Below are 13,481 nucleotides of genomic sequence, written 5' to 3'. Positions count from 1 at the left end.
ACCCCTGTTGCCTGAGCGTGCCGACCTAACTTGTGTTGATCAGACCCTAGTGGGGATGTGGCTGAAGGTGCTGGCTGGGTAATTGGCAGCGATTTGCCCTGAGAGGGACGTGTCGCCGGGTTCCTTAGGTGCGCCAGTGCCTGCTCTACCTGTATACACTGTTATTTCCTGTGTGTGAAACTCATCTGCGTTCCAAGACAGAAAACATTCATAACTGCCTGGGCATCAGCCACCAGCAGGTGGCGCTGCCTATGGAGCCGCACACAGACGGCAATGTTATACCCAGCAGGAGCACAGGAAGCACATTGTGAATAAGGGGATCATCATCATAATTATGGCAGCAGGCACATCAGATAACAGTTCTGGTAACACTGGCGGATAATAAGCACTGATTATGGTTGCACAGTGCCTGTGATCGTCGTGAGGTGGATGTAAGTAACCTCTGCAACATGGTCAGGCTGCTCCCTGCAATAAGGTTATATTCTGTATAATAAAGGAGGGGGTGGTCGCTTATTTAGTATGGTTATTATGACCGGAGACACTGAATGCTGTATTTGGAAGTTTTCCTCCAACATGTGCTGTATGTAGCAGTGTATTGCAGCTACAGGATAGCTAGGTGCCCATTCTACTAGTTAAGAAATTAATAACGCTTATTTCAGATATACAATCTAACTCCACACGCCAGCATCTGTCTGCCAATCCTAAGGACGGTGCTAGAAATCCTATCACAGCTCAAATGAACTACTAAAAATGTGTTTAAAAACAATTGAAAGAAATACAACAAAGGAGGAGGCACCTGATGTACTAATTATAATAATACCAGCCAACTAATGGTGGGTACACACTGGGCGATATTACTGAGCGACTGCACGATTACGACATCGTAATCGTGCATTTTTATGTCGGAAACGACCAGCGATGCGCACTCCTGCTGGTCGTTTCCGACATTGTCCATCGCCTGAACATGCAGCACAATCTGACGATAACGACAGATTGGCATGTTCAGGAATGATGGACTGTGCCTGCACTGAACGACTGATCGTTCAGTGCAGACACTACAGGGGATCAGGAACGACGGTACGATTACGATGGCCTGATTCAGAGATGGATGCATATCACACAGCGGGTTGCGTCTTTATACACAGGGACTTTGTGATAATATGCTAAATAGACGCTTCCTGCTGGCTTCTCAGATTTGCTGCTGAACACTGGACATCTGAGTAACTCTTTGGTTACTCACAATGGCCGGGAAATTCATGCTGCCTAAGTCAGTGAAGCTGCGTCCAAGGACGCAGCCACTAGCTTCAGCACGCCCAGAAAACGGGGACGACATGCCCCCGTTTTCTGGTGTGCTGTCTGTTGCCGTCCCTAAACGTCAGCAGCATGTCAATCATTCTGTGGCGTTTGGGGCACTGGGAGCGACATCTCAGCCCCAGACCTGCCCACATGCAGTGCAGCTTCTGAAAGCATTGCAGATATACTTACAGATAAGGTTTGCGAACATCTCTGAATTAGAGTAATTCAGAATTGTACACTAATTGTATTGCTGCTGCATCTTTGGACACAACAGCAATGTTAAAATATGCTAATACTGCAGGAGGCGTCTTATGTAAATAGACTCCTTCCTGCATGCTTCTGTGATCCGCTGCTGCGTCCGAAAACACAGCCATGGGATCATCTGTAAAAACATTGGTCAACTGAGTAACCCTTAGGATATGCAGGATGGCCGGTGTTTTTGCTCTTTAGGTGCCAGTGAAGCCGCAGCCAGAGGCTTTCGGCACGCCTTGGAAACAGGGCCGGCCTTCCCACCCCCGTTTTCAAGAACGTCCTGCGACGACGCCCCCTCCCTGAAATGGCCGTAGCAATTCAATCATGAGGATGGTCACAGTCAGTCATCGGCACATGCGCAATAGAGATATAGAGATACTGTGCACACGCCGATCACTGAACATCAGATTTGTGCGCAAGCCATCGGGTTTGCGCACAAGTCTGAATCAGGCCCTAAAGCTGGGTACACACTATACGAAATATTGTTCCAATGCAGATCAGAACAATATATTGTAGGGATTGTGTAGTGTTTACGACTTATTGCCTGTGCATGATGGTCGTTCATCACATCGTCCCATTTGCTGTGCTGTACAGCAGATGGAACTACGTGGTGAACGACCTGGTGCTGTTACATGCAGCTTGTAACGATAAATTGCGCCATCGTACACCGGATCGTGCAGTGTGTACGGCGCACACAATGTATCGTTACATCGGATTGCAACATCAGCTGGGTCACACATCATATAGTGTGTACACAGCTATAGTAAATCTTCTGAACATCCTTGTGCTTAGTGAGGTGACCCTTCTCGGTTCTACCATGTCATTAGCCACTATCGTCACACGTTTTGATATATATACAGTCAGGTGCATAAATATTGGGACATTGACAGAATTTTCATATTTTGGCCTCTATTCACCACCACAATGGCTTTGAAATGAAACAAACAAGATGTGCTTTAACTGCAGACTTTCAGATTTAATTTGAGGGTAATTACATCCAAATCAGATGAACGGTGTAGGAATTACAACGGTTTCAATATGTGCCTCCCACTTTTTAAGGGGCCAAAAGTAATGGGACTATCAACTCAAAAGCTATTTCATGGACAGGTGTGGGCTATTCCCTCGTTATTTCATTATCAATTAAGCAGGTAAAAGGTCTGGAGTTGATTCTAGGTGTGACATTTGCATTTGGAATCAGTTGCTGTCGACTCTCAATATGAGATCCAAAGAGCTGTCACTATCAGTGAAGCAAGCCATCATTAGGCTGAAAAATCAAAATAAACCCATCAGAGAGATAGCAAAAACATTAGGTGTGACCAAATCAACTGTTTGGAACATTCTTAAAAAGAAAGAACGCACCGGAGAGCTCAGCAACACCAGAAGACCACAGAAAACAAATGTGGTGGATGACAGAAGAATTATTTCCCTGGTGAAGAAAAACCCCTTCACAACAGTTGGCCAAATCAAGAACACTCTCCAGGAGGTACATGTATATGTGTCAAAGTCAACAATCAAGAGAAGACTTCACAAGAGTGAATATAGAGGGTTCACCACAAGATGTAAACCATTGGTGAGCCACAAAAACAGGAAGACCTGATTAGAGTTTGCCAAACAACATCTAAAAAAGCCATTACAGTTCTGGAAAAACATCCTATGGACAGATGAGACAAAGATCAACTTGTACCAGAGTGATGGGAAGAGAAGAGTATGGAGAAGGAAAGGAACTGCTCATGATCCAAAACATACCACCTCATCAGTGAAGCATGGCGGTGGTATGGCATGGGCATGTATGGCTGCCAATGGAACTGGTTCCCTTGTATTTATTGATGATGTGACTACTGACAAAAGCAGGAGAATTAATTCTGAAGTGTTTTGGGCAATATTATATGCTCACATTCAGTCAACTGCTTCAAAACTCATTGGACAGCTCTTCACAGTGCAGATGGACAATGACCTGAAGCATACTGGAAAAGCAACCAAAGAGTTTTTTAAGGCTAAAAAGTGGAATGTGTTGCAATGGCCAAGTCAATCCCCTGACCTGAATCCGATTGAGCATGCATTTCACTTGATGACAAAACTGAAGGGAAAATGCCCCAAGAAAAAGCAGGAACTGAAGACATTTGCAGTAGAGGCCTGGCAGAGCATCACCAGGCATGAAACCCAACGTCTGGTGATGTCTATGTGTTCAAGACTTCAGGCTGTAATTGCCTGCAAAGGATTTCCAACAAAGTATTAAAAAGTGAAAGTTAGATTTAGGATTGTTTAGTTTGTCCCATTACTTTTGGCCCTTTAAAAAGTGGGAGGCACATATAGAAACCATTGTAATTCCTACACCGTTCACCTTATTTGGATGTAATTACCCTCAAATTAAATCTGAAAGTCTGCAGTTAAAGCACATCTTGTTTGTTTCATTTCAAAGCCATTGTGGTGGTGAATAGAGGCCAAAATATGAAAGTTCTGTCAATGTCCCAATATTTATGCACCTGACTGTATATGAAAGAAAGAGAGAGAGTGAGAAAAAGCACCTTATAGTGTAGTAAATTGGGGCATAAATGGCACACTCTGAATAGATAATGCGTACTGTATTAACCCAAGTAAATGAGTATTGGGTTTTTTATGTATATTCCTTTTCTTGTTCCACAAGGAGGATTCCTTTCATACTCCAATGCACATCACAGTTACTCCAGAACCATATAGAAAAGCAAAAGGAGGGGTACTCTCATAGTATAGTAGTTTTTGAAAAAATTTAATCACAAAATAATACATGCACATACAAATGAATAATTACATTTATAAAATAGATATTGGGCTTATCTGGTAATCGCTGGTCATAGAACAACGGGGTACACCCTGGTCCTCAATGCGTTTCATCCTTTATATAATGTCTGGACTTCGTCAGGAGGATATATATAAAATCATGTAGCTGTCTTATATACCTATGAGGGTAATTACAGGATCTCCATACACGACATTTCTGGTAATCCCCGCCATTTTTCATGCCACTACGCATGCGTGGGGTTCACTATTGACCCGCGAGAGTGCCGGCATCTATAATCCGGCGCCATCTTGTGTTTCCTCGCTTATGCGCAATAGCGCTATGCGCGGACATTTCTGCCATGTTGTGTCTGTATAGATAGATGATGCGGGAGGTATGACACAAGGCTGATCATCCACTTTCATGCCATGATACACACATAACATGTGCAATGGGGTGGTGGGATGTTAGTCATTTTATTGCCCAGATAATGTGGAAGCCTTATTCTGATAAGCCCTGGTCCTAGACCGTGACCTCCAGACTTGCACCCTCCTTACCCCTGGCAGCTCCCATAGACCTCTTTTGTATTTCTTATCAACTTTGTAAGAAACATTGAAATTTATGCACTTTTGAGTAAGTGTGTGTTTGTACATGTCCATTTACTTACATTGTTTGGACTGTGATATTCAGAGCACATTCAATAAGTGTGCTTAATATTCAGCTCTTGCGTTTAAAAGGCAAATTTGCCCAAAACAAAAATATATTTACTAACATGCAGAAGCTTGTGTATTTGTCAGTGTTACTGGTAGCATTGTAATTCAAGACATTTTTAATGGTAAATGACTCGTTTGAGACCTAGAACTGCATACCCAGCTACATATTTGCTCTTACTGTATGTGTATATATTATTTTTGTTTTCCTAGCATGTTACAGAACTTCCCAGACAGGGCAGAATGGAGAAAAGACTGCAAGTTGGTAGAAGGACTGGCAGCTGGAATTGCCTTATTCTGCTTATAATCCTGCTGCTTTTCACAGTGGTGTTCATTAACTTACTGCTCTATGTTTATCTGGAACACATCTATGTGTCCACTAGTTACAGTCCTGCAGATCCCAGTGCTTGCCCTCAAGGGTACTTCAAGATTGGAACCATGAAAAACTGCTCTGCTTGGCTATCTTGTGAGGCCATCAAAAGGGAGGTCCGCAAATTGAAGCTAGTGGGTGAGGGAGCAGTAAAAAAGGTAATTATTGTACTATTTTAACAACCTACATACTAACCTATGTTAGTATCAACCTACTGTATACATTTGATACTAGCATTGCTATGGAGCTTCCATTTTGTGATGTAAGAATCTGTCATAATGGGGGAGATGTATGAAGCCCAGAAGCAGTATCAGCGCACGTTAAGTGCCGCTATCATACATCTACCCCCCTGTGCGCTAGCTGAGCTGGTGGCCAGAATCCATGTGTTAAGTGGAATTAAATCCCAAATTGAATTTGCACTATGTTTCTCCCTCCCAATCCACTTATGAGGCTACTACTGTACCAGCTTTCTGTGCCGCCAGTAGATAGCTATAATCTGGTGATTGATGGGGTCTAGGTAAAATTCCCACTAGAATAGGTACATGTAGGACTTCCTAAATAGGAGGCACTGGGTCTCATTCAGACCCGCTCGCAAGCGGGTCGATGTTACCCCAATGCGCATGCGCACGACGGAGGGAGCTCCGTCGTGCGCATGCGCGAGACCCGGACAGCGACAGCCAAGCTGTCGCTCCGGGTCTCGCACCAAAGGGGGCGTGCTATCGATGGTGACTGACAGCATGCCCCCTTTGGTGGGCGTGCCGGGGGTGTGGCTGCCAGACGGAGGCGTTCCCATGGGAACGCCTACCGTCTGGGTTCGGCCCCACTGACATCACTAGTGATGTCAGTGGGAGTGATTTTGGCTCTGATAGAGCCAAAATCACTCCAGGGCTTGAGGCCACGAGACCCTACCGCAGGGTCTCGTCGCAAGCCCAATGGTCGCGATGGTCTTGACCATCGCGACTATCATCATGGACGCTCGCATAAGCTGTGGGTGGTAACCCACAGCTATGCGAGTGTCCAAAAGGCCGCTCCACATTTAAATAGGACGGCCCTGATTCAGAGCGAGCGCTCTGATCAGAGCGTCCGGCTCTGAATCAGGGCCACTGTCCATAAATAAACATCCTCTTTAACCACTTAACTGACAATTACAAATTCGAGATTTTTAAAAATGTTTATTTATTTTTTTATTTTATTACTTAATTGGCCTAAACATTGTTTTAAATGTGTTTTAAATGTTTTAGTATTTTTTTTTAGTGGATTTCTAACATCACACTGTGGGCATATCTATCAGATCATAGATTATTTTATAATTATTACCCAATCTCAAGCTCAGTGGCCATAGATCAGTATATTTATATTATATAAAATCTACTTCCCTAACCCCAGTATCCCTCCCCCCTTTCCCGTCCCCTATATACGGAGTGTGTATCAACTTGTAGCCCACTCTGCAGATCAGCAATTATATAGTGCATATCGGACAGGAACTTCAGTTCCCCTCCAAGTACTTTCAGTATTGTGCCCAGACAGAAATGCAAGGCATTCTGGGGCACACAAAGGGCACGTAATGTCCACAGTCATAGACTGCCAATGTCACAGACAATTCTCTGTGCTGGGAGAGTGGAAAACAAGATTACACCTACGGCGGACCCGGGAGACAGAGTAAAGCCTGCCTCTGGTCGCATCCCATGTGAGGACGCCAAGCATGTGGTTAAACAGTATCCCCGATATATAAGGCTGTAAGGCATGTGTCTAATAGCTCCGCCCCCTCACAGCTCTCACTGGCAGCTGCCTGCTAAACACAGCTTCACTCCTAGCCCTGTCCAGTGCTGTACCCCGAGTCTTGCCACTATGTGGAGCCAGCAAGCTCCTCTCACCTACTGGCGGGGAATGGGACTGAGATGAGAGATTGGAGGGAAAGACTGGAGGAGGTGGGAGAAATGCCTGTCATGGAGCTTCCCTGCAAGCACTCAGAGGGAGGTGGGGACAGAGATCAGATAGCAGGATATGGGGCAGGGGAGAGGGGGTGCCGCCTGGAAAAACCAAATGCACATATTGAGTATTATTTTACAGTACATTAGAAAAACCTATTTTCCTCTTTTCCTAAGAGATCTGTACACTAGATTAGAACTTTTGTTTTTGTAGCATATTACAAAGATTATTCATCCAAATATATTTCACATTTGTTCATACACTGCATTTGAACAATACTTACATTAAGTCTTGACAAACCCCAAGCACCATGGTGCCTTACAATTGGACCGTAACAAGTAACGTCTGGGTAGCTGTGTTCTGTGTGAATCGCGTTTGAGTTGCTCCATATGTTACAGTATACTCTGTGGAGAAGGCTCAGTAATGAGCTCTCTGATTGGATGGCCAATACCGTTTACTAATTGACCACTTGAATTGTGTTGGCATGGGCCAGCATTCAGGAGCACTAAAACTTGCTCAGTGTAAAATTGTTCCCAAATCAGCTCCACTCTGAAAGGCTCAGTGGTGGCGTGGTGGCATGGAAGCATTCAGAGGGGAACCCAATATTATCAGTTCCTCTCTAAGTAAATAGGTAGGAGCAATCCAATGGTGAGTGGCTGGGAGGTGTTAAATATGGCGGGGATAATAACGAACTATGATGGCGGGACTTAATAATATGATGGAGGGCAGTAATGATAGAGGGTTGGGGTTAATGATGACAGAGGATGAGGGTTAATTGGTTCTGAGAGCGGAAATCTAAGATTATGGTAGAGGTAGATGGGGATAGAGAAGTGATTTGAGGTGTACTGAAGGGATTTCATGTTTGTAATAAGCATATGGTTTACTGTTTATTAGCAAATACCATATAAATATGTTGTAAAATCACCTTGTTGAGCTTTCTGGTACCCCTTTTCCACTGACTTGAAAATATGGGGTTATTGCATATGAACGCGCAACAATCCTGGATTTCTGTCATTTGTAAATGTCTTCAGCTGGGTCCAGTGACCCGGGTATACCTAGCAGGGTTTTTCCCGGGAAGGACCTGGGTGAGCTGTAGTGGAAACGGGTGACCCGGGTCGGACAACCCAGGTCCCTTTTGTGCACGGGGAGAGCCGCATTTTGGTGCAAGGAGATGTCTTGTGCCCACTGAACGGCAGGCGCAGCAGTGGAAAAGGGCTCTGATCCGGTTTGGAACTGTGTTCCAAATCCTGGGTCAGACCTGGGACTTTGTTGGAAAAGCGGTATACCTTGTCCAAGCTTGCACTTAAGCTGGGTACACACCTTATGACGGTGCCATGTAACGATACATAGTGCCCAGAGTACACACTGTGCAATTTACCTTACAACTGTGAGATGTATCATTACATGCTGCATGTAACTACACCGCGTCATTCATTGAATCGCCCCATTGGACATGCAGCACATCCAGTGGGACGTTTCAGTGAACGATGGTTGGGAATGACTGACACTATATGATGTGAACAATATATATTGCTCCAATCCTTGTCGAGGTGATATATCAGACAATATATCGCATGGTGTGTACCCAGCTAAGAATCTCTATATTTGAATTGTAGCACACAGGTAGATTAAACCTGCAGGATATTTTTTCATTATTTTCAAATTTGTGTGGCTTGTAAAGCTTTAGGCTGACTTTTGGATTGTAAAACCATAAAATTTACCTCAGACAACTTTTAAACTGGTTGCAATACACAAAGCAACAGCTCCTCCCCCATGCTCCATCTTGTCATAGAGCCATGAGTCTGCTGTGTGACAAGATGAAGTCTTTCCTTTCTCTAATTAAAAACCTGAAACAAAATAAGTATACCAAAACAATTTAATTTGGTAATAAAACTGTTTTAATATATTTCAAAGAAAACTACCAATCATGTATTACAGGAATCATACAACCCCAATATAACCATGAGAAGTCGTCACAGAATTTCATGGCCTTTATAAAAGCATGGTAGCAGGATGTATTACTATTCCTTTAAAGTGGTATTAGAACTGAAAAGTTTAGTACCAATTTACAGGAATACTAATAATGCACCCAACACTCCAAAAGTCTGAACGGTCTTTGTACTTTAGCTGGTTTAGTTATGATCTAGCACTGTCCTCTTCCTATTGTGCACCTCTAGCCAGCAGGATCTAGGCTTTACGGCAGTCACTGCTGATATTAACCCTGCGTATTAACAAATAACAACATAGTTATATATTTTGTGCACTTTTACTATAAAATGATCTGCGCTGTTTGACTTCTAGGTATTCCTAGCCGAGTGGAAAGAGATGAAAGTGGCCCTGTCTCAGCTCACCGTACCAGCTCTACAGGATGACTTTGTTCATGGCTTGCGGATGCTACAATCCTTACAGAGCAGACATGTAGTTACCCTTGTGGGTTATTGCGAGGAGGATAACAGCATCCTAACGGAGTATCATCCTCTGGGCTCTTTGAAAAACTTGGATAAAACATTTAACCTCCCTAAATACCAATACTTAAATACTTGGGAAAATCGCCTTGGTCTTGCAATAGACTATGTGAGTATTATCAGTTATCTGCACAATAGCCCCCTTGGAGTGCTGGTTATGTGTGACTCCAATGATCTGGACAAGGTACTATCGCAATACCTTCTAACCAGCGACTTCCACGTAGTTGCCAATGATTTGGATGCGTTGCCTTTGGTGGACAGAGAGAAAGGTATTTTGATCAAATGTGGCCCAAGAGAAATTGCTGGGACTTTTGTTGCTCCTGAACAGTTGTGGCCCCATGGGCCAAATATAGAGTTTAGTGATGATCTCATGCCTCCATATGACGAGAAGATTGACATCTGGAAGATCCCTGCAGTAACTGATTATCTTTTGGGTCACGTGGAGGGGAGTGATATCGTCCGGTTCCACTTGTTTGACATCCACGCAGAGTGTGGGAATAGAAACCCGGCAGAGAGACCATCCGCTCAGACCATCCTGGACATATACAGGAGAGTTCTCACTTTGCTGATGAAGGAGATGGGTTTATCCAATACTAGAGAGATGCTATGAAATGACTGTGCACATAGTATACATGAAATCTGGCTATGTCACTCTTGTATACCAGTGTTGCTTCAATGCTGTGTCTCATCTACATACTGTCACATTATGCGGACATCCAGTCACCAATTATCTTGAAATAAGATTTCGCTTTTAGTGGGCATGTACAAGCCAATGAGATAAAGTGGTTTGACGGTGTAAAACACTGGTTGTTACATACAGATTCTTATACTTTATGTTTAGCACTAAATTAGAACAGATGAAGAGGAGAGAAGTATGGGCAAGGGGCAGTCATAGGACTATTCGGGAAAGGAGTGTGACACTTTTTCATCACACTTTTTCAATCAGGCTTGGCAAGAATGTAAAGATTAGTGTCCACAATATGGCAGCTGTGCACTTTCCCAAAGCGGGTTCTAAGCCACACGGTCACTGTGCAACGGGTATAGGTAAGTGCAGTCTGCAGCTATTTGCAGAAGTCTTCACATCTGGTGTAGTCTGATTGTCATTTTGTATCTATTACATCAAGTCCCCCAAAATGTTTTTATTTTTTTGTAAATAAAACAAACTGAACATATATATTTGGGATTTCTGAGTGGAGATTTAGCTGAGTCATTTTTAGTAATTATAAAATCATGGGATAATTGTGACGTTTTGACTTTCCTCTTAAATAACAACCCCTTTATATTGATCAAAAACAATGTGAAATATACAGGAAAACAATGTACGTTCAAAAATAAATATAATTGATAAACAGCAAAACTATACACAGTCTTGTCACAAAGGTATAACAAAAAAATGAAAGGGGTTGAGTATTGCCAGCTAGCATACTGCCCTGGAAAAACCTAAAGCTGATCAATGCGTCTATTAACAGTAATAAAAAAAAAAAAAAAACACCTTTTGTACTAAAAGATGCATGTAAATATTTTATGTGAAATACAATGAAACATCTGTATAAAGGAGAAAAAAAAAAGCATAGTTTTAATGGAATTGATGGTGTTACACAGGTTCTTTTTCAAAAATAGTAACGCTCAAGCGTTTTTATCAGTATTATTATATTGCAACTGGAATAGTGCAGTGGCTTTATAGCTCACAGCTAGTAATTAGTTCTGAAAATGGTATGTGTCGTGCTCCAGATAATATATTTCAATTGTAGAGCGGGTTAAGTAAAGTTCTCAGTACAATGACAACATGTCTAGTGCTTGATATTTTATGTCTTTGTTCTGTTTGTAACTTTTTTTATTATATCCCATTCTAGGCTCTGGCATTTACAGCTTTGGTACAAAACAGCTTTGACTGCAATAACTTCCTTGAGCTATTTGGATATTTGAAAACACAAATTAACATATGCTCTTTATGTTTTAATGCTATTTTATTTATTATTTTTTTGTCTTTTTATGCTTTGGTGTGAAAAGAAGCCCAGAGCACTTCCAAGTTCAATGCAAGGAGAATGAAGGGAAATACAGTGCTATTACTTTGACATTGAATTATATGGCTTCTGCCTCTAACGCTGTAAAATTCAATGTAATAAGTGCAAGCTGTCAATAGTAAATCTAATAACTGTAGTGTGCATGGGAGAGCCACCAGAGTCAAGCCATCCTTTCACTCTACTACTGCACCTGAAGTAAAAGAACAAAATAAGTTGTTAATTGGTAAACAAGTTAAAAAAAAAATTGTCTAAAGGTAGTACCTATGTCAGTGTCACCAGCTGCAAAATGTCGACGTCACTGTAATGTTGACATTTCCAAGAAGTGTTAGTTACCGTTAGGATGACAAGAAATACAGAATGTCGACATAAGTGTTGACGTGCTGACTGTCAACATTAAGAACATGTCGACATTGTGAATGTCTGACAAATATACCGAACCCTGGAGATCTAGCTAGTTTTTGCTGTCTTTTATTCATCCATTTTTTTCTTTCTAAAATAAAATTATACTCTAGTTCCAAAATAGTCATTACTGTAATGAAAAGAAAAAAAAAATAGTATAATATTTGTTTGTGCAGAGGTGGACAAAATACATCCCACCCACCTGTAGTAACCAGCCTGCCTCCTCCGTCCCCCCCACATCCTGCATTTGGCCCAATCCCGGCTACTGTACATCAAATTTCCATGTCTCATGTTTACCTGCCTAAACTGCAACTACACCGATACTGAGTCATCTGTATATATAGCAAGGAGGTTACAAGGATAACTGGCTACATACTTTACCACAGCTCACAGTCTTCTCTTTGTGATTGGTTCCCGGCTGATCAACCCCTCCTGACAGAGACCCTCCCTCGTATGTGGTTATTGCTGGTGGGGCCTAGAGTTTGGATTGAGGTTGATTAAAGAGAGCTGACTGAGCAGGTGACCTCATGAGGCGTTGTGCTGGGAAGGGGATACGGATGATGGCTGGCACTGGAAGGTAAGGCTTACCCCTGTGTCTGCTCAGTGCATCTTATGTCTGTGCTGTAGCATGGAGTCTCATTCCTGCATAAACAGTCCTGGTGCAGGAGTGTACAGCAGAGCTCTCCATGTACACTACATGTCATGGATACTGTGTACACTATCTATGGTCATTTGCACTATTTGCCCAAGAATGAACACCAATAAATAATACATAAAACAGCAAAATGTGTGTTTGTATATGTATATACAGTAATCTTTTAACAAATGCAAAAAAAACCTAAGGGGTCCATTCAAATAGACGTGACTCAGTCGCGCCTGCGATTAAGTACGACGACATGCCGCAGTTATGAGACCGCTGGACTCGTAGATTTTTATGTAGGGCAGCGTACAAAAATCCTCAAGTCTGGTTCAAGCTCGGGCCTTGAGGGTGGTGAGTTCAGGGCCATTGGTAGCATTTCCATGCCGTTACAACGGCAACTCTCATCTAATTGAATTGACCCCTCAATATTTTACAGAAGTGTTGTAAATTTATATGGAAACTACACAAATAAGTCTTAGAATAAATACCGTTACAATTTTATTGATAGGTACTGCAAATTCAAAATATTGCCCACCTGTGTTGTAGAGTAAGCTAACAAAACCATGTAATTGCCTGTGAAACTGACTTATCACAATTAAATAAAAGCCCTTTAGGTATGAGCTGGGTAAGAGCATACTGTC

General features: G+C 42.5%; 1 protein-coding gene across 1 annotated transcript; it reads left to right on the top strand.

Annotated features, from left to right (window-relative positions):
- The first annotated feature begins 252 nt into the window (after window positions 1-252).
- On the top strand, window positions 253-12,992 carry POMK (protein O-mannose kinase). The gene is made up of 3 exons (XM_088448276.1): window positions 253-431; window positions 5,227-5,541; window positions 9,614-12,992. Exons 2-3 carry the CDS (start codon window positions 5,257-5,259, stop codon window positions 10,385-10,387), a joined length of 1,059 nt encoding a protein of 352 aa, XP_088304402.1. The 5' UTR covers window positions 253-431; window positions 5,227-5,256; the 3' UTR covers window positions 10,388-12,992.
- Window positions 12,993-13,481: the final 489 nt, after the last annotated feature.

Source organism: Taudactylus pleione, unplaced genomic scaffold, assembly GCF_031769625.1.
Source record: "Taudactylus pleione unplaced genomic scaffold, aTauple2 ptg000454l, whole genome shotgun sequence".
Classification (NCBI taxonomy): domain Eukaryota; kingdom Metazoa; phylum Chordata; class Amphibia; order Anura; family Myobatrachidae; genus Taudactylus; species Taudactylus pleione.
The sequence above is the reverse complement of the archived record's forward strand: the minus strand, read 5'-3'. Positions and strand labels throughout refer to the sequence as shown.